This window comes from Myotis yumanensis, unplaced genomic scaffold (assembly GCF_028538775.1).
Source record: "Myotis yumanensis isolate MYYU_CA2020_CCGP unplaced genomic scaffold, mMyoYum1.0.hap1 SCAF_7, whole genome shotgun sequence".
Classification (NCBI taxonomy): domain Eukaryota; kingdom Metazoa; phylum Chordata; class Mammalia; order Chiroptera; family Vespertilionidae; genus Myotis; species Myotis yumanensis.
In genome coordinates, this window is record NW_027223758.1 from 47,031,913 (window position 1) to 47,054,543 (window position 22,631).

Genomic DNA, 22,631 nt, shown 5'->3' on the forward strand with positions numbered 1-22,631 from the left:
ACACAAATTAAGCAACGATGATGCACAATAGCCAACTAGTTACTTGTTTCCCCTCTGTTAGCTTGGTGTAAGGTCTGGCTCATTTTTGTTTGACTTTTCACAGGATCTTACCAATATAATGTCCCTGAGTCATTGCCAGTGGCCTCTGTTGTGGCCAGGATTAAAGCTGCTGATGCAGATATAGGGGCTAATGCTGAAATGGAATACAAAATTGTGGATGGTGATGGATTGGGGGTTTTCAAGATTTCTGTTGACAAAGATACACAGGAAGGAATCATTACCATACAGAAGGTAACATTTTATTTATTTGTATTTTCTATATGGCAGCTTCACAGAGATTACTGAGAAGCCATGTCTACTTTGAAGGAAAAATGTATTAGACAAACTGAATGGCCACATGGAACCATCATTGTGTGTGTGTGTGTGTGTGTGTGTGTGTGTGTGTGTTGTTGTTGTTGTTGTTTTAATTTTAGGAAGAGAGGATGTGAATTTATTTGTAGGTATCATAATCTTGGGGCCTACTGATGACGTGTAATCATACTCCATCAATTCTATTCTCTGAGTGAACTGCGCCCTATCCATAGCTCTGTGACAATAGGCACATTGGCCAATGTTTTACTCATTTTAAGTGACCTATTTGGAGAGATGACTGTGCCTCTTCATTGATTATTTCAGTAATGAAACCTTAATATTAACTGAAAGCCTTTGCAAGCAAACCAGATAAGCACTCCACATATTGAAAATAATATAGATAAACTTGGAAACAGAAAGCAAAATGTTGCCCTAACCGGTTTGGCTCAGTGGATAGAGCATCAGCCTGCGGACCCAAGGGTCCCAGGTTCGATTCCGGTCAAGGACATGTACCTTGGTTGCAGGCACATACCCACTGGGGAGTGTGCAGAAGGCAGCTGATCGATGTTTCTCTCTCATCGATGTTTCTAACTCTCTATCCCTTTCCTTTCCTCTCTGTAAAAAATCAATAAAACATATTTTTAAAAAAGCAAAATTTTGAAAGCTTGCTACATTATCAATTTTTTAATTTGTATTAATTGAAATGCTTGAAAAATTTATTCAAACAGAGCAAGGTAAGTTGTGAAGCCCATAATGCCTTCCATCTGAGTGCAAAGCAAATCATTATCATCCAAACTGAAGGCTGTCTGTGGGTGTTTTTTAAGTAGCTCCTGACACTGATTAGATATGGGGAAAATGAGCTACTTAATCCCTCAGCTCTGTTTAGACATGATCTTTAATAAATGTTAAATTTTAAAAAGTGTCAAAAGGAATTATTGCTTATCTCAAATATTGGAAACACTAAAAATTGAAATATAAATGAAAATCCCCACTCTGAAGAGGCTGGGATTTTATGTCACTCTGACAGTCCAGGTGTAAAGCTCTGTAATTAACTCTTCTAGATAATTAACACATATCAAAAAAGAAAGTTATATTTCTGTTGTTATAGGAAAACATATGTTTGATTTTGGGCCAGTGGGCAAAACATTTCTGTAGTTATTTCCAGTGGACAGCTGCTGTTGTAGCTCAGCTGGTGAAAGTCTATGTAAAAAGTTAAAATAAATAGGATTGGCCAACTGTTGGTAAAATATTTTGTTTTGTTGTCTAAAATAAAAGGAATGCAGCAAGGTACACTGCTGCTCAAAGATTTCAAAGATTCATTCGAACTCAATTTACTTATATTCAAGAATGTTTAACTATTTTTGTGACATGGCATTATAGATGCATCTAGTAACTAGATTCTAGTTTTTAGGTGAGAAACTATTAATCCAATCTCATTTTCAGGAATTATTTTATCAATTTGTTCAAAATGTAATTAATATTTAATATGTAGCTAGTAGACTTCATAGTGTCATAAGGTCTTTTATTAATCTGATGCTTGTTCTCTTTACAAACCTTAAATAGGGCTTATACTTTAATTCAGTGGTTCTCAACCTTGGCTGCACATTAGAATCACCTGGGAATCTTTTTAAAATCCCGACTTCTGGGCCTCATCTTCTGGAAATTCTGTTTCTTTGTTACTAATGTTGTGGCCACACCCCATAACAAAGAAACAGAATTTCCGGAGGATGAGGCCCAGAAATCAGGATTTTAAAAAGATTCCCAGGTGATTCTAATGTACAGCCAATGTTGAGAACCACTGCTTTAATTTATCACGTAAGCATCCAAAAACTGTTGGATCTCTTGAATTATTTAAACTGGCATTTGCCAAGTATATATCCCACTATTCCCCAGTTCCGTTTGAAGAGCCAGAGTAGGCACTAAGCCTCTTTTCATTCCTAGAAGCAAGATGGATTTTCTAGCTCTTCGAACACTCCACCTCCTGTGAGAGTCTCCTATGCTCTGCCCCCGTGCCCTCTTTCACTCACTTTTAAATCTGGAAAAGTGTTCCTGTTGTTCTGTCTTTAAACCAAATAGGTAAACTGGGGAAGTAAAATTGTACGAACTATTTTTCCTGTTCAAGGAAGAGTGTATTTTGTGTGTGTGTTTCCCTTCAATGATGGACACTTGGTCTAATACAAATGCAATGAAGTTGTCTCAATTCCACAAACACTGTGGCTTTTTCATAGACTTAGCTATGGCCACGAGGATGTGGGTAAATAACCAAGGCTGTGTAAGAGTGTCCAGGAGAACTCAGATCCCGTCTGCCAGTCAACTGGTCAGTCCCACCTAGTCTGAATTTGCACATGGCCTGAGGAAGGAGTTGAACAGTGGATGGATAACAGTGTTCCCCATGTAGACGGGGAAAGGGAGATTTTCCAAAGAGGTGCCACCTGTGCAGACTAACCATATGCGATGACTTGTGAAGTTCAGAGTTAGAACTATGAGTACTAGTAAAATGGGGAAGGGATATTGGCATCAGACAAGGTGATGTATGTGGAGAGGCTCCTTCCCACCTTTATGTCTCCTTCCCAAGGTCACAGTTAGTGAATAGGAACTAACTGTATAATAAATTGCAAATAGGAATGGATTATAAGTTAATATTAAAAGGCATTTTAGGTACGCTATAATAAAATACACGACAGAATAGAAAATTGTATTTTCTAATTTCTCTTAATCCTTTATTATTGAAACTATCTGTGATAATTCTAATTCATTTCAAGCATTTCAATTCCTTTCAAAGGACTATATTATAATATCAATATTTATTGAACATGTCATTTTTCTGGTTTTAGTCCAATAGCACACCTTTTTTCGTTATTATTACATGTAAAGTATTGGAGTCATTTCTAGATTCTTGTCTTGCCTTTTCTTGATCCATATAGCTATTGGCTGTTTTTGTTTTCTGTTTTCTTCAACATTATCCTAAGGTTGGTTATCACTGCTTCACTCCAAAACTATTATTTTACTAGCTCTGAGCTCACGACCTGTGACTCTAGCCTCTCAATTCTTAAAAATCTGTGCTTAAAAAAAATGTCTGTTCAAAAACACAACACCATTTTATTATTATAATCTTAACTAGTTTGAAAAGAATCTACCTTACGCCAAGGAAATAAAGGAGAGTCATAGAGCAAATTGAAAGGAAACAGTAAAATGATCACTAATGGGGTTACATAACAGAAATTCTAAAAGTATTTATTAAAGATCAGTAGCTTCATGATAGCTAATGAGAAGAGTTGTTATGTTTCTGCCCTTCGGTCCACCATAGGGTGTCAACCCACTAGGAGTTGTGGATGGAGTAGCCATCTCCCTTGTCTACATTCCTGAAATCCACCCTTTAAAAGCCCTGGAGTTCCACTGCCCATGTAGATAAAGCCATTTCTATTGGAGTTGGGGTATTTTATATCTGTGAACCTTCCTTGATAATCATCCAAACTTATTCTTTCTCTGCAGTATAATAAAACCTGAGTCCATTGCTTTTTCATAAACAATGTACCCTCATGGTTATAGTGAGCTTTATTCCACTTTGAGAAAACTATTATATTTTGAAACACATACACACACACACGCCATTCTTGACATAGGGTGAACTTAGGAGCAGGGAGAGAAGAATATAAAAGCAGTCTTTTAGAAAGATATGATAGAAAAACAAAAAGAAGTACAGAATTGTAAAATATTACCTTCAGTTATGTTATTGTTCCAATACTCTTAAGCAGATAGTTTTTATTCATATGACTAAATATGCAAGATTTACAGGCTAAAAATTGGTATAGATGTTCTATTTTTTCTGTAATTTAATTACTTTTTCTATACATTAAGAATAAACTTGATTATATAGTTTAAAGTGATGACAAAACTACAGTTTTAGAAAGTTAAAACAATGTACAAACTTTTTAATGGCCATTTATGAATGATTGGATGATAGCCAGCAACATAAGGCTTCAAAATTCACCAAGTGTAAACATAAATATTATCCCATGTGTATGAAAACTGTCTTTCCACCTGGAATTCTTTTTACATTTCCATACCACAGTTTTGAATTTAGGAGCTTTGTGGTCTTTTATTTTTCCTTTCAGATATGGCATTTCTTCCTCTATGGCACCTCCGTTTTCAATCTAAGACCTCAATTGGGGTTAAATATAGAATATGGAATTTTGCTTCTATAAACTACATTACCATAGAGTTACAGTGCAGTAAAAAAAGAGCATTTTTAAAATGCATTTTCTTAAAGCATAAGTACACATGCATCTGGATCTGTGGATGGCTTTTATGGTGGCTCACATGTTTTTAAGCTTCTTTAGACCAATTGTGCTGTACTATCTTCATAATTTCATTATATCCATACCCTAACAAAGATGAAATGAAGTCAGAACCATCAAATAATAGAGCATTGTTGGGAGGTATTGACAATACAGCTAGCCTCCATTCACTGTCCGGGAAGAAGAGTTAGATTAGAATATGCAAGGTCCTGTCAACTTTCAACTCAGCCACACAGATTTCTGAGCTCTGGGGTTAACTATCTTGTTACTGAAATGTGTCCTTTCTCTATGACTTGCAGTAATGAGGGACTAATTCCCAGAGTCAAGCATGTGTATCAGTATTTCATAAAATGCTGCTGATGTGCAGTAGAGGGAAATCAAGCCAACATTTCCAATAGATTTTTCTTCTTCTCATTATGTGTTTCATTCATTAATCCTGCTGCTGTGGATGCACATTTCTCAAAATGGAGCAAAGATAATTCTTCTATTTGATGGAAAAGCCATAAATTGTGGTTTGTTTTAGTTTTAAAGGTTGGATGTAATATGATTAATAGAGTAACTCTCATTTGGTGAACTTCTGAATTTCAGATTATATTTTCCAATGTATTAAACTTATTTTTTCTGTGTGATATATAAGTAGATCCTAACATTTTAATCATTATGCACATATGTGCATGTATATATGCTGTCATCTATGTATTAATGTTTAAAACTTACTTGTGTTTGGATAGTAAAGATTAGATATAAATATAGGATCGTAAAGCCCTGGCCAGGTAGCTCAGTTGCTATGAGCGTCATTTTGACACACCAAGATTGCAGGTTTGATCCCCAGTCAAGGTACATACATGAATCAACCAATGAATGCATGGTTGGGTGGATCAACAAACTGATATTTCTCTTTCTCCCCCCGCCCCATCTCCTTCTTCCTCTCCCCACTTCTGTCTAAATCTACATATATAAAAGCCTAAGTGACCGTTAATACTGAACGACTGGATGACTGGCTGGTAGCTATGACATGCACTTACCCAGACCTTGCTTCTGGGGCCCTGACATCCCCGAATCTGGTTCACTTGCACCCAGGACCCAGACAGAAGGGAGGTGGGAGCCCAATTCCTCATGGAATCAGCCATTGATTAGCTTGCTGCTGGGGCCAACCTCCTGCAGTCCCACCCCCAGGTGGCTGCCCTCCCTTCCTCAACGTCAGCCCGATCACCGGCCAGGCCAAGGGACCCACCCATGCACAAATTCATGCACTGGGCCTCTAGTTCAATCATAAAATTTAAAAACAATTTTAAAGTAAGAAATCACTCTTTGAAAAAAGTTGATAGTAATGTAAATGTAAATACATAATTGACTTCGTTAAAGAGACTAACCTGCTTGCTTAGGAATATTTCAGGTTTTTAAATTTTTTTATTTCGACAGTTTATTAGAGCAATGTTCTCAGAATGTGTGTTATATCAACGGCATTTTCTAGGGAATTGATCATGAATTTTATTTTATTATATTTTTTTTGCTCAGTACAAGTCAAAGATAATAAAGAATTTTTGTTGCTTATTTTTCCATGGTGTGTTGTTACATAAATTAGTTTCAATAGGTAGGATTCCTAATAAGATGCATTTAAGAAAGAGAGAAAAGATAATTTAGTGATTGTATAAGGAAAGTAGGAGAGATAATTTCAGGACAAAGTTAATGTTCCAGTATGGGTAACTAGATGAATAATTGTGTCGTTCCTTCATAATGGGAGTGTGGAAATGATGAATGTAGTTTGGAATGTTACATGTGAGGTACCTGTGATACCAGGTAAATATGTCTAGGAGGTCAGGAATAAACGTTTGTAGCTCAAAGGAGAGGCCTAGATTACAAACTTGGGTTTGGAAGTTATAAGTATATGCATGACAATTAAAAATAAGACAGCAGTGAAGGGGAGGGGTGGGAGTGGAGTGGAGGAGGTCAATGGGGGAGAATAGGGGACATCAGTAATACTTTCAACAATAAAGATACATTAAAGGAAGTAAAGAAACAATCGCTGAAAACTTCCATAAGACAAGTATATAAAATGGGGAAAGAATGCATTAGACATTACTTTGTGAAACTGAAAAATTTAAGTTAGGGCAGAGAGATTTAGAGAAGGCTAATTGTTTAATTCTTCCATGATTAAGGCATTTTTACAGAGTTTAAAAATAACTGATCAACAAAGCAAATAAATAACTGTTCACATTCAGATAAATAAGAGGAATTGAATATATTATCAATTATGGAGGGAATTGATGTATCCTGGAATATTTGTTAGATAGTGGAGATAGGATATAACCAGTAAAGAAATGATTGGAGTCCTAGCTGGTTTGGCTCACTGGATGGAGCGTCAGCTTGGGGACTGAAGTGTCCTAGGTTCGATTCTGGTCAAGGTCATGTACCTTGGTTGCGGGCACATCCCCAGTAGGGGGTGTGCAGGAGGCACCTGATCGATGCTTCTCTCTCTCTCATCGATGTTTCTAACTCTCTATCCCTCTCCTTTCCTCTCTGTAAAAAAATCAATAAAATATATATATTTTTTTAAAAGAAATGATTGGAAGCATCAAGGACCTGGAGTTCATAGAAATTCCCATGTCTAGATCTGACCTCTCTCCCACAGTATCATTTGGTCATTGATTTGATCAGCTGGGAGTATATTCAAAGCAACAGAATATGCTTTGATCCAAAAGACAGGTGGAATCTTGAGAGAAAAAGATGTTTTTACAGATAACAAACAGGCTTAGTTCTTTTGTACAATATCAACATTAAATATAAGACACTAAATAATTAGATATACTCACATGCATTTGTACATACACATATGCATGCACATGTGCGTACACACATACACACACACACGCATCACACACACATAAAAACAGAGTGAAGAATTTCCAGAATTTAACTTCAATAAATTCCAGAAACATCAACAACAGCATTGACCCAAAGTGCAAGATCTAAAAGCAAGTCATTGAGATTAATGTCAGCATGGTTGTCTATAGCCCAAAAGCCAAACTCTATGGATGGGAAAAAATGCAGTGCAATGATTTTGTTAAGCGAATTCAAATGATATTCAACTGAGGTTGTACTATTTTTTTTAAAATATATTTTTATTGATTTCAAAGAGGAAGGGAGAGGGAGAGAGAGATAGAAACATCAATGATGAGAGAGAATTAATGATCAGCTGCCTCCTGCACACCCCATACCTGGGGATCAAGCCTGCAACCCGGGCATGTGCCCTTGACCGGAATCGAACCTGGGACCCTTCAGTCCGAAGGCCGACGCTCTATCCAGTGAGCCAAACCAGCGAGGGCTGAGGTTGTACTATTGAAAGAGCTTTAAATGGCAGTAGGAGCTATTGTTAACTATTTGTCACAGTTATCTTTTTTAATTCAAGAGATATATGTTATAAACTGACTTTGCCAAAGACATAGACCCTGTTGTCCTGGAGAAAATAGAAGAAAAAGACATAGTCTTTCCTTTTGATTAGAGGAAGGGGATGTGTGGTGGATGGACATGGCCTTGAGTTCCCATAGTCTGTCTACCCCAGTACACATGCAGCTTTGGACTTTCACTGTAATGCTCTGCTATTTAGTTTTTGCATTAATGATATTTTTAAATGCACGTAAATGCTCAAACCTCTGAGGGAAGGTAAGGGAGGGTGGGGGAAAGGGGAGAGATCAACCAAGAGACTTGTATGCATGCATATAAGCATAATCAGTGGATTCAGACAACAGAGGGTGAGGGTGAGGGCAGGACTGGGGGGGTGGAGGGCAGTGGCGGGATAACCACACATTTGGTTAATCAATAAAAAATAATAAAAATAAATAAAAGCACAATTTTATTAGATGTTTGAATTTATTAAAAAAAAGATGTGTGTAAAACCCCCCGTTGGTACTCAGCTCTTACTATCAAGTTTTATTATTAGGTGAGGGGGTTGCCAGAACACTCATAAAGATTTCGTTAAGAAATGGAAGAAAAAGTTACATGAGAAAGAAGGACTTTAGGATTTAAACAACTAAACATTATAACTAAGGCAGGGATTGACCACCTTTAAGGACCAAATAGTAAACGATTAGGCTCTGCAGGCCACACAGACGATGGCAATTAATTTAAAGAACCCAGTTTTGTATTTTGGGGAAGACTGTGCCAAACAAGCTCTTCTCTCTTCCACTGTCTCCAGCATAGATGGCACTTGACAAGTGACAGAGCAGCTTTTAGCGTCTGAGGATGCTTTGTGGGGATCACCTATCTGGGTCTACGTGACTCACATCTGATTCTAGGTTCTTATTACTCCTACATTTTGATTACGGTTGTGGACAACAGCATGGAAGTGTTGAAGTTAAATTTCCAATTACATATAGTTTCCAATGATATGTAGATTCAAATATTGAATAGGACCTGTTTAGACATTACCTGTTTCCTTCGCTTTCCTCTTCCTTTGTCTTTCCTCAATTGTCATTTTAACAAATTTCCCCAAGTATAACCCTGCTCATTAAATCTTCAAAGTTATGAAGTGCATTGCTTATATAAAAATCAATAAGAAAGAGAAACAGGAGTTAATGTTTTATTGCATAAGATTTTTCTTCAATTAGTTTAACAATCCTATCCATCACACCACACCCCTCTTTGAAAAACTAGCTGTCTGGCTGATTCTGATTTGCTCTGAAGATCATTTTGTGCAGCAATTCCTTTGTCTGTAATTTTGATTCATAGCCCTTCATATGAATTCTTTTATTGCTCTATTTTCACAATAGCTTTTAGGCAGCCAATCCCCATGTAGGATGCTGTGTTTCTTGATGATTTAGTGGCATCCAGATGTCTGTACCTCATGTTGTTGCCTTTTAGACACATTTTTAAAAACTCAAGTTGCTTTAAAATAATTGCATTCATTTGTGCAGTAAACTTGAAATTATTCTGTCATAAGTCAGTCAAACTTCGACTGGAATACAGAAATACTTGGCATCTCTTTTGGTAAGCCTGCATGACTATCTTAAAAGTTGTGGTGGTTTTCAGTTATTTTAAAAGGAGATGGTCAACAGGATTTTTGAAAAACACAAGCTGTTATACGTAGACAAAAATGTGTGAAAGTAAGATCTCTCTCATATAATTTGTCAGTTTTATAGGTAGTATAAGAAAAAATGCAATAGGCTAATAGCCAGGCTGTTTGTGTTAGGCTGAGAGTTTCTAAGGTATTTACTAGTAGGTAAATAAGAATGCTTTGTTTTATTCTTAGCAGTACCCAAGTTAAATATTAGATTCCTTGTGTAGACCCAAGAAAACTTGAATGCCAAGGTCAGGTTTTCTGCAGGAGGATTTGCATCAAATTACCCGGTGCCTTTTAAATATGTCTGCTTGTGTCTTTCCTGAATCTGCTAAATCAAATCTTGGAAGGGGAGGGAATATGTTAGAACGTTCCCCTGAGTGGTCTTGATTCTCACCTTTGGTTGAGAACCATTAGGCTCAAAGTACTTTCAGGTAATAGACAAAAAGGTAGCCTTGTAAACATGTCCTGGGATTCATTAATAAAGTGTTGTTTAGGGCAGCGGTCGCCAACCGGTGGTCTGTGGACCACTGGTGGTCCATGAGGTCCGAAAGGTTGTCGACCGTTGGTTTAGGGTGCTACTATTTTTCTATGAAACCTCAGATAAGATTTGAGAATTTTCTCACAGTAATTCTATGACGTTATCTGTGGTCAAGAAAAACAATATACCTGTTTCTTCCCCCACCTCCCATTCAGCCATCAGGAATCTCTGGGACAAAGGTATAGTTCAGTTTTAAGGCTCTCATGGCCTGGATGCCAGTGTTCCAGTTTTTTTCTAATTAAAGAAGAATTTTTTGAGCCCCTTCTATGTACCATATTCATTATAGGCACTGAGAATGCTAGTAATGAGCAAAACATCTGGAGCTTACATTCTACTGGATGAGACATTAAGAAGATAAATATTTCAGCAAGTGCTTACTGGTCTAGGTGTCATAAACTTATTTTGAGTATTAATTTACATATTTCTCTTGTGTATTAATCAGAGATGAGCCATGGAATCTCTTTATGTATTGTTTATGTTCAAACACACACAATGTATAAATTTGTATTTTATATATACCTGGCATATGTCATAGACATTGCATATTTATACACACATTGCATATTTATATACACATAGTGCGTGTGCATGTATACACAGATATATATACCCTTTGTTGTATTTATATAACTGCATTATTTATTTTAATCAGCGCCGCATCCTTGTGGGGTGAGGTGTAATACCTGTGCACCTATATGTGTGCACACAGGCATACTCAGACAGGCTGAATAAGGCTTACATCTCAACATTACATTTTAGCCCATTTTTCTTAGTGCTTTTTTTGTTGTTGTTAAATACTGACTAGTAAATTATGCTTTATATTTGATAGTATTTCTTCACTTTTTGAAATCTTTGTTTTACATCATTAAATGTAAAGAATATTTTGGGACAGTTTTCATTGCTGAAATTGAGATTAAAAATCATGAGAAACCACGAGCCTCTATATCCCTTGAAGAAAGAGCAGCCTGTTATTGTTGTAAAAAGTCACCATATTGAGAGGAGAATCCTTTTTCTTCACACCTGGTGCCACCGCACTAATACATTTAATTCCCCTTACATGTTTTTCAGCTACCATCTGGTTTGACTAGGGTCACTATTTTTTTTTTTTTTTTTTTTTTTTTTTTGAGGATTGTGTTGGCATGGTAATCCTCTTGAAAAGTTACAGAATCAAGATCCTGGAATATAACTGAGAGCCATCTAATATAAATAAAGAGAGCGTGTGTGTGTATGCTGAGGGAAAATGGCAGAGGCGGACTCTGGGTGCTTCCTTGAGAAGAATCCCTGTGTTGTCCGGCTGCCCAACCTCACCTGCCTCTTCGGCTGCTGTCTCTGTACCTGGAGCACCTGAACTGTCAAAATTATAACGAAGTCCCTGAAATCAATGAAAATGTCCTTTTCAATGAGAAATTCAGTTGAAAGTTACATTTCTCTATCCTTTCAATGTGCTCCCCTCATCCCCCCCTCCCCCGGGATATTGCAGTTAAATGACATGGTTGAAGAAGGTTACATTGATGTCCCTATTGGAAAAGATTTTAAAATCTTATCTGTTGTCTTTCATCTAATACTCTAAAGTCCTGTATTTGTCCATGCAGTGTTTGGCAGCAGAGCGGAAAGAAGCGTTTAGAGTTTTCTGTGAGCCAGGACAGCAGTAAGGATTCTGATTGGCATTATTATCTATTACTTTTGAATGCTGATGGTGCATTTTTTGTGGCTGAGTCCTTCCCATACTTATTGACATTCATACATGAAAACGCTCTGCTTTACTGACTACTTAATTGGCAATTTAATTTTCCTAATAACTTTCTTGCAGGACCTGGATTTTGAAGCCAAAACAAGTTACACACTACGGATAGAAGCTGCAAACAAAGATGCTGACCCTCGCTTTCTGAGCTTGGGGCCGTTCAGTGATACGACGACTGTGAAGATAATTGTGGAAGATGTGGACGAGCCCCCCGTGTTTTCCTCCCCCTTGTACCCTATGGAAGTGTCGGAAGCTACCCAAGTTGGGAATATCATTGGCACTGTCGCAGCTCATGACCCAGACTCGTCTAACAGCCCTGTGAGGTAACAGCTCCTTGCTGTCTGTTTCTACAGTTTCACAACAATGCACTTTATTCACAGTTCACATGTCTATGCTTTTGGTTCATAGCAAATAAAAACCAATTTTGACTATGTATTGAGCCATAACAGCAGACGCGAAACAGAATCAGAACAATTCAACATTTTGCTAATTCAAAATGTGCCACCTGATCTTCCAAAGCCATTATCACGTAGCGGTATTCTGAGGCATCCATTATTATCCACAAGCCATAGCTGATGAGCCCCTTCATCCAATTATCCTCAGCTCTTTCAAAGCAAACTGTATTCAAAGGTGTAGTGATGCATGTCCTAGTTATAGGATACATGCATATATTAGAATACTAATTTATAGATAATTGAAACCAGGGATGGATATTTTTAAATTATTTTTTCATATTGGTCTATTTGGATAGTATATATTCATTTATATTATTATTATTTTCACTTACAAACAATAATATAATACCTAATATATATATAAGGACTATTTTTAAATGTCCTTTCAGTCATCCTGTACAGAGAGGAGAAACATTATTATAATCAATTAACCTCTTTGGTCTAACAATTTACTCCTAAAGCATTTCAACATGTCACAATATTCTATTTCACACTTTTTGCCTGTAATTTACAATCCGAAGTCTACATGTATGTTTTTGTGTATGCATGTGTTTGTGTGTGTGCACATATGATAAATTAATGTCTTAAGTGAATATTATATTACACATCTTAACTTGGGATCATAAGTAAAACTTTTCAGTGTGACAGTTTGGATTTGATTATACAGTCTGCAAAGTATAAAAATCAGTGAATGTTTTATATTCAGATATGTTCAGCTTATAAGCACAGCCTTTTAGATTTAACCCATATGTGAGAATTCTAAGTCCTTTTGGGTTAAATTCTGAGCTAAGTCTGGACATTGACTACCAAGTGTGATGAAAAATATCTGTAATGTAGGCACTGATTCTTAAGAAAAGCTCATAATGTGTATCTCCCTTAAACTATAAGCATATCTATCTATCTATCTATCTATCTATCTATCTGTATTAGTGCTCTTTTTCCTTCTCTTTTGTCAGACATTTTAATATTTAGCATAGTTAAGAATTGGTATAAAATAATTGTTATTACAAAACTGAACTCATAATCATTGTTTCCCTGTCTATATAAGAAATTCAGACCATTCAGATGGCTGTATTATTTTAAATGCAGTGCTCATAAACCATTTTAAGAAATAATCTTTTGTTCATTAGAATATTTGTAAATCACAAATATACCAGATGAATAAGCCTCCCTCTCTTTCCTGTTAGAGCCCAACCTTCTTTATCAGAGCAGCTCCCTGGCTTAAGCTCAGCTACATCCGCCTAGTCTTCTTACCTTGCACAGGCTTGAATTTGGGTTTTGTTATAGCATCGCATCTCTAGTGACACACTTTCCCACAGCACAACTGTAGGCATAGATCAGCTCCTCGGGATAGTTTGACTTCTGCTTAAATGATTTCATTTCATGGGGAGAAATACCGAATGTTTGCATGAAGTTGGGGATGTGGAAAAAAAAGACACACTAATAAATATTATAATTCAGTACTTGAATAAGAAGATTTACAGAAATTTTGATTTATTGCATTGGTATTTTAATCTTGTTTGCTTTTTCTCATGTCTTTGTGTGCCATCCTGTTAAAGCCTTTCCGAGTAAATATTACAACTTGTATAATATGTTATTTGTAAAAAATATAGTGTTATATAGTAACTTGGGGATGGAGAAGGAAGAGTAGGCCCAAGTGACTGGCGACTTGAGTTAGAGATGAAGTGAGTCCAGAAGCACAGAGACAGATACAAGGGACAAGGCCTGAACTCTGACGATTTGTTACATAAAAATCTCGATGGGCTTAATTAATGAAAGAGAAGTGGATTTCTACGTCGTATTTTTTTTTAATCTAGTGAAGGTGACCTAAAAGTTCAGGTTAGTACTGTCCACTTAGGATTTTCTAATCCCTGAGTCTCACAAATCGGGAGATACAGACTTTGTTTAGAGTGAACTTAAATGTGATTTTTCATGTGACGACTTATTTTGCATTTGTAAAATTGATTTATTGGCTTACATTTAACAATGGAATTATTGAGACATTTATTTGTATAAGCTTAGCAAAGTTATTTGTAGCTGACATTTTTCTGGATTTGTCTCTTCTGGATTTGTCCTTCCTGTCTATTTATGATATCCTTCAAGCCAGTCTCATTTTGTAGTTTGGCGAGTAATATGTACTCCCATGCATCCTCTAAAAGACTGGTCCTCTTCCCAGCACTGCTATTTGCAGAGTGACCTAGGAAGTAGAAAGGAAAAGCAACCCTTCTCCCTGCTTTATCCCAGTTTTTTTGTTTTGTTTTGTTTTGTTTTTAGGATTAAGTACCTAATGCTTTTATTCATTTTTAAATTCTTTAAAATCTTTTTTTATTGATTTCAGAGAGGAAAGGAGAAGGTGAGACAGATAGAATCATCAATGAGGAGAATCATTGATTGACTGCATCCTACACACCCCAACAGGGGATCGAGCCCACAACCCGGGCATGTGCCCTGATTGGGAATAAAACTGTGACCTCTTGGTTCATAGGTCAATGCTCAACTACTGAGCTGTGCAGGCTGGGCAGTAACTGATGCTTTTAAACTGTGAATAGCATTAGTAAGTAGTATCATTATGTTTTGCTATTATTATACCTTATTGTGTTTTCATGCCATTTTTATTTAAAAGTCAGTAACATCAGTGACAGGAGACATATTTTACAAGCAACCATATTGGCATTCTATATTGAAAATTGTTTTGTATTCACATAGAAATACATAGAAAGGATTAGGTAGTTGGTTAATGGGCATAAGCATGTAGTTGCACCCTCAACTAACTAGCAAAATGTAAGTAATCCTCTTTTAGCAAATGCCAATGCCTGAGTAGGTAGCCAGTTTTCTGAGGTCCTAGGGAAAGTGTCCTCAGATTGAGATGGAACCTTAAGAGTCTTAACAGTTGTGAGCTTTGGCCTTTGATTCCCCCAGAAATATTGCAGTTCTTAGAGGAATGGAGAAGCAGTATTTGTTTCATTGCAATTGTTTAAAATTAGACCAATAGTATTTGAATTGTAAAGCAGAATGGGAAGTTGGATAATTAGTGTTTGAATTTATTCACATTCTTTGTAGTAGAATACTGAAATCTAGCATTTGCTATTTATATTTGGAATATTTTCTGATAGGTGGAGCAAGAGATTAGAATTCTAGAAAGAAATGCATTGACTTGCCTCTTCCCACATGATTCCTGCCTTGCCCAGAATTCTTAAAAATTTACCTACTGCTGTAACCGGTTTGGCTCAGTGGATAGAGCGTCAGCCTGCGGACTCGAGGGTCCCAGGTTCGATTCCGGTCAAGGGCATGTACCTGGGTTGCGGGCACATCCCCAGTAGGGGGTGTGCAGGAGGCAGCCGATATTTCTCTCTCATCGATGTTTCTAACTCTCTATCCCTCTTCCTTCCTCTCTGTAGAAAAATCAATAAAATATATATTTAAAAAAAAAAATTTACCTACTTTTGGCACCAGTCAAAAACTATTCATAAGTCTTCTCTATGCATCTGCCTTTTCCTTAAAGAAAGTACTGGGGCCCATATAGCACAGAAGGACATTTGGGTGGTTTGAAGTATAGTAGCAATTAGGTGGAAAGGTTAAACAAACGCAGAGCCTAGTGATTGGCCAGAATAGAACAGCATTGTGAAATGCATGCGCTTGTTATCACTTGCCAACAGCTAGCTGGTGTACCTAGCCCACCATGTCATGTATACTTTGGTTTCCTCTTTTCCCACATGGAAACTAGAAGCCAAAGCTGAAAATTATGTGAAACCTGAGGTTACTTACCTCCCCCCCACCCCCCGCCCCCAAAAAAGGCATTTTGAAAGCAAAGTGGATAACTGGATAACTGGTAGCTAGAAGTTTCCTGGCTTCCCTCCCCCCACCCCTTTTAAAGTACTAGTTACTTACCATTTCCTATACATTTTGGCCCTGAATACCAAAGATGTATCAGGATTTTCTGTTGAACTCCAAGAACAGATTGTGTTCTGCTGATTCCGATCATCTTTCTGAATGGCAGAAACGTCCCTTCTGTGTTTGTCATCCATAAAGATGTTAAAAACTGTATTAGCATCTGAGAGTCCAGAGGACGATTCGGTTCCCAGGTCAGCATTGGAAGCTGATATGCAGGTGAGAGGGCGAGATGAACACAAATGTGGCCCTGCTACACTCAGAATGACAAAAACCAGTGGAAATCTGAACAATAGATATAATGCAACAGAAGAATACATGGATCAATGAATCCTCATATGCGTGTTAAAAACCTGCTTTGTGCATGACACTAGGGAAAAAACTGGCAGGAAAGAGATGAATAAAACATTTCCTCTGACCTCAAGAAACGTACAGTTTGGAGGGAAAAAAGAATCGATTCCATAAAAGCTAAACAGTGTGAGGTGGAAAATGTCAGAGCTGTAACACTGGGATAAAGAATCACCACTCCGGACTTGAGACTCCATTTGAAAGAATGGTGGTATAAGCAGGGGTGAAGGATAGCAGGATTTGGAGCAGCCAAGAAAACATTATGCAAAGTCTGTTTATGTTTTATTTAGTTATATCTTCAGCATCTAGTGCTATACTTTGAAATCAGAGAATTTATTTCTCTGGCCGGCAACAACAAGCCCAAAGTCCCTATGCCCAAAATAGCCAATGAATTGCTGCATAATATTATTAGAAGTAAGGTCAGATAGATGTGAAGGGGGGGGGGGGTGGTGATAAAAATGAGGATAATTTTCAGCATTTTTAACAATTTAAATCCAGAAGTATATTTGTATTTATGTTTAAGGATACCAGAAAAATAACATTTACCTATAGGCTTTTTTTGCTAGTATGTTCTCAGTTAAAGGTGATAAAATAGTATGAGATGTTACATTATGTAGTGTGACTAGTATGAACACATGGGGGGTTTTGAATAATTCAGTGTGTATGTTTAAGTAGCTTGTATACATGCATATATTTGTACATATTGTTTTGATCTAAATTATTTGCGAATATCTGATTATTCTGAGAAACTTAGTGATCCAGGAAAATACAGAAAAATAGTAGTTCATTTGAAAAGGAAAATATGAACTGTAATAAATTTCAAAATGCTGCTGAACTTAATGTAATTATCACTAAAAATGGGGGGGGAGAAGTATATGTTCAAGTATGGTGAAAGTAAAAAGAAAAATTTTTGTTAAAATAGTGTAGTTAATATCGAGAGTTAGTTTTCAAAACTGGTTAAGTAGGAAATTCCCAACTTGTGTGGGAAATTGTTTCATCTTTATTGGATTGCTGTAGAATGAGAACTCTACTCTGAGCAAACATCTTCTGAGATAGCTTTTAGGAAGACTCCAGGTGAAATGAGTTTATTGAAGGTTACATTTCTCTTGATTGGTCCCCTGCAATATTTTCCACATTTAAAATTCTTATTGAAAAGTCTTATTAGTAGAAGAATACAAAATCCATACTCTTTTTGGTGTGAGACTTTGGGAGCTATACATAAGGTTGAAAGATTAGGGAGCAAATGTTTGTTTATGTTGTACTCAACTGTAAGCATTCTTTAATTGCAGTCAACAGAAAGTGGCCATAGGTAAGTGGAGAAAAATGAGTTCATTGAAGTAATTGGGGATAACTCACAGAATGAAAAGAAAAATTGAATAGTCAGTCTTCAGATATGAGGAAAGTAAGGTTTGTCTATAATTATGAACAGTAAGAATGAGCATTCAGTCTTTGTGGATGTGGCCATGAGACGTGTGCCAACTTTTTTCTTATCCAGTGACCTTCTGTTTAAGGCTCACATATCTTGCAAAGTTTCTTGGCCTCTCCTAGGGAAAGTGTCCATCTCTTATTCAGGAAGTCTGGGCATCTTGGTTTTGAGTGCCATTAAGGTTGCATAACATTGGGAAAGTTTCAGTCCCCAAAGGAAAACTGAGTTGCCATTATCAGAAGAGGCGGGTGACAATGTGAACAGAGACATCGCCAAGCACTAAACTCAATAGTTTATGCTGAAGGAATTTATTTCTCATTAAATTCCTATAAGGCAAGGATTTCCATTCCTTTGTTATAAATAAACATGCTCCTTATCACACAGTTAGAATATGTGGTTCCAGGATTTTAGCAAGTACTGTATTAAAACTTGAGCACTCCTTATAGCAACACCGGGACACATGCACAAAATTTTTTAAGAGGTTAAGGATTCAAATCAAATGATTGAGCTATATCTATTGTTCAGATATTTCCATGTTTATTCCATGGGCTTTTGTCCTTTTGAGAGTAGCAAGGACACATTTGTGTTCATTTCTCCCACTCACCTGAACATTCTACTTGAGAACCTTGACATGCATATCAACAGCCTGGCAGGCGATAAGAATGCTTCTTGTGAATATGAATAAAGAGCATTTTAATTGATCGCCGTAGTTTATCTAAAAGCAGCAATGAAAATAACAGGCATTTGTTTTGTGGCAGATGTGCAGAACCCTGAGGCTATACAGATATGTAAGTTCTGGTCCCAACCCTCCTGTTATCTAGCTGTTCAAGAGATCTTACACAAAAACTTATTTAAAACCCAATGTTAAATCTGGAAATGAGAAATTATTTTGCAAAACGTTCTCATTTTGCAGATAAGGAAACAGAGAAAACAAATGGTGACTGGAGAGCCCAGGTTAGTACTGTAGGTCAGTGGGCAGGGTCCTGGCTATTGAATTTCTAGTGTCCAGTTCATGGTGGTTTAGCAAGGATCACTTAGGGCAGTGGTTCTCAACCTTCCTAATGCCACGACCCTTTAATACAGTTCCTCATGTTGTGGCGACGCCCAACCATAAAATTATTTTCGTTGCTACTTCATAACTGTAATTTTGCTACTGTTATGAATCATAATGTAAATATCTGATATGCAGGATGTATTTTCATTGTTACAAATTGAACATAATTAAAGCATAGTGATTAATCACAAAAACAATATGTAATTTATATATGTGTTTTCCGATGGTCTTAGGCGACCCCTGTGAAAGGGTTATTCGACCCCCAAAGGGGTCGCAATCCACAGGTTGGCGACCCACAGGTTGAGAACTGCTGATGTAGGGGTATCCACATATCATACAGACTGATCTTATGCACGATTTGGGAATTGTTTTTGGATTCATTTTTTAGTTTAAATAAATCGAATAAAAGAATTTATTTGAAAAATGAAAGTAGCAGGATCTAAGGAACAGGGATATCTAACTGTGATCTCCTGTTGTTCAGTACCTTAAGCATTGAAGAATTTTAGCAAGTTTGCATTACTTATTACAAACCAGGGAGGGCCAATTTTGAATTTTATTTATTTGTTGTGTTTTTGAAACGGAATGGCTTACTGGAAACTTTAGAGACTTAGAACGGATTAAAAATTGTTTTTTTTTTCTTACCAATATGCGATAGGTATGTCCTTGATTTCCCTATACAAAGTGCTCTAATTTCTGGTTTGATCCTGGGAAATTACAGTTATAAAAATATGCAGTGACTATGTGGCAATGTAGAACACTTTCGAAGGTCAGACACTTAGAAAGATTTTGGAGATCTCTATTTCAGCTCCCTTACTTTCCTGATTAATGAATTTGAGCCCGGAGTGAGTGACTGGTAGTTCCCACAGGGAGTCACGTCACACTGTTACCAATATCCCAGGGTCTTTTCACTTCTAATCCTGTGGTTTCTTATTCACATCGCATCACACTTATTTTTGATGATATTTTTCAAAATTAACAATGGTGTGATTTAAAAGCAAATTGATAGTTTGAGAAGGGGGATGAGTTCGGGATAAAGAAATCTCTGTCAAGTAAGCCTTACTGGGTTGGCAAAAATTAAAAGGCGTTAGCTTTTAGGATTGAATCTTTCTGCTTTCTGATCCATTTTCACCAAATGTTGTATGGCAGCCTTCGTTTTCATCACAACTTAATCAGCCACATTCTGCACCACTTGCTCATCTCCGCAGGCAGAGCTCCAAACCCTTGTGGACTGAGGACCTCTGACTTGAGACACGAGTACAGTCTTGTGAGATGGCATTTAAGTCTCAGATGCCCAGGCTCCAAGGGCACTGGAAGTTGGGGGTTGAGTGGGAGAAGAGGCTAAGACAACCCTTCGGAGCCCACCACACTGTGGGGTCTTGGAGAGGCCCCAAGTACAAGAAGAGGCATGATTTGTGACGTGCTTGGAAGGGCTTGCTGCTTGAATACTGGGTGATTGTCCTCAAGGAAGTGTAGGACTAAAATAATTGCCAGGAGTAGCTATGTGAGGAAAGGCACAGAAATGAAGATACATAGGATGTTTTTATTCATCAAGTAATACATCAGTTTGACTAGCCTAGGATTTTAGATAGGAGAGCAGTGGGAAAAACACAAAGAATACGGATCATAGAATTGTAGGTGGCAGGGACTACAAGCTCATTTTTAGGTTCTAAGGTGTGTACTGGAAAGATGGCTCAGACAGACATGCTTCTGAATCTTGGCTCCTTCCGCCACCAACTGTGAGACTTTGGAGTCCAGGACTGAAATACAGCAATAATGATGCCTGCTTGCCTTAGTTAGAAATTGTGCTTGGCTAGTAGCAACAGAGCTTAACACTAATGACTTACTAATGAGATGTCTGGAGCTCTGCACTCAAGGACTGATAATTTGGCAGTATAATGTCATCAAGGGCCTTGGCTTCTTACACCAGGCACTCATCACCTCATATTTACCAGATGGCTTTTGGACATGTTCCCTTTGTGTTCATGTCCCAGGTGAGATAGAGGAGAGGGGGCAGAAATCACGTGCCAGCTGAATTAGCAACTTGCTCCTGTCTTTTAAGGAGATATTCCATGATGCTCAACGCAACAACTTTCTTTTGTATCTTATTTGCTAAAACTTAGATACTATAAGGACACCCAACCTACAAGGGAGACCAGCAAATGTTGATTTTCAGGGAGGCACATGGCTGCCTCCAACGAAAGCAGGGTTCTGTTAATAAGAGTTAAGGGCAAATGGATGACACGTCTCTGTCATACATGACCTTGCATAGTTGTTTGAGGATTAGGAACCAAAAGTAAACTGCGTTTCAAACACTCAGCACTTTCTGAAGATGAGAAAGTTTAGAAGGAGGGACAGTTTCAGGGAAAGGTTGATGAACCTGCTTTTAGATATTTAGCTTGGGTTGAAGATGTCTGCAGTAATTTACGGAATCTCAGGAAAAGGATTGAGGCTGGATACCAAGGTTTCGATCTGTCTGCACAGTAAACAGATAGGCCAAAGCTTTAAGTGCTGTTGCTGCAAAAAAATGGAAGCGGTCTCTTGAATTGGTCACTGTAGCATAGGGTGAAGCAGGCCAAGTGTTTGAGGCTGTGATTTTCAGAAACTAGTGATGATAAGTTTGGTTCACAATTAGAGAAACTCCATTCCCTTTTCCTGTTCAGCCTCTCATTGACTCAGGCAACTGCATTTCTCCATTCCTAGGCCAGTGGGCCCAGAACAGCAGAGGGTGCTCCCCCAAATTTCTTCAGGGCCTGTCTTCTCTTTGGCTCAGTTACACACCCCCCCATTTTAATTCAGAGACATTTCTCACCTCTCTAAAAGGTGCCCACATTTTTTTGGTTAAGAAATGGTCTTTCTCAGGTTAACTTCATACATTAGCTAATGCCTCATACATAAACGCTAGCCTTTTGAATATGCAGAGGGTTGGTAGGAAACAGGAGCCCCTGTAATACTGGGTGATCCCAAGTTGTTGTGATGAAGACATAATCACCACCGCAACTGTTCCGGGCAGTTTGTACTCCTGTTCTTGCTGAGGTCTCCCCTCTCTTCTCAAGCCAATACCTCATTCTCTCCCCACATCTGCCCCGATTTCCTTCATCAGACTCCAGGATAGCAATGTGTTGGCTTCCTACTGTTTATTGTAATTTGTTATATTTTAAAAAAATATTTATAAATTTAGTTTCCTGAGATAGACTGTCACATGCAGGTGCTTACGAGTCATTGTTGATGGCATGAATAATGGAAGGGAGATATAAGGATGTCAGAATAATTAGCAAGTTACCAGATATGTATATATGAGGCTGTGCGATTTAGGGAGGCCTATGTGAGAATTACAGCTATTAACTGACACACAGCTGTAAGTGGGTGCTACATAGTTTATGATATAGAAATGGTTACTATTAGGATGATAGAGACTTTGTTGTCCATTCTTCTTCAAAATATATTGAGGTGTAGATGATAACTGGTTCTCCAAA

General features: G+C 37.5%; 1 protein-coding gene across 4 annotated transcripts in view; it reads left to right on the plus strand.

The window, feature by feature from the left end:
* The window catches only part of CDH7 (cadherin 7), a 121,172-nt gene that overhangs the window by 66,503 nt on the left and 32,038 nt on the right, over positions 1-22,631 (plus strand). For all 4 annotated transcript variants that reach the window (XM_070420436.1, XM_070420435.1, XM_070420434.1 and 1 more), the window contains 2 exons: positions 104-291; positions 12,057-12,310. In XM_070420436.1, the coding sequence (XP_070276537.1) occupies positions 104-291; positions 12,057-12,310 (442 nt within the window). The remainder of the gene's footprint in view (positions 1-103; positions 292-12,056; positions 12,311-22,631) is intronic.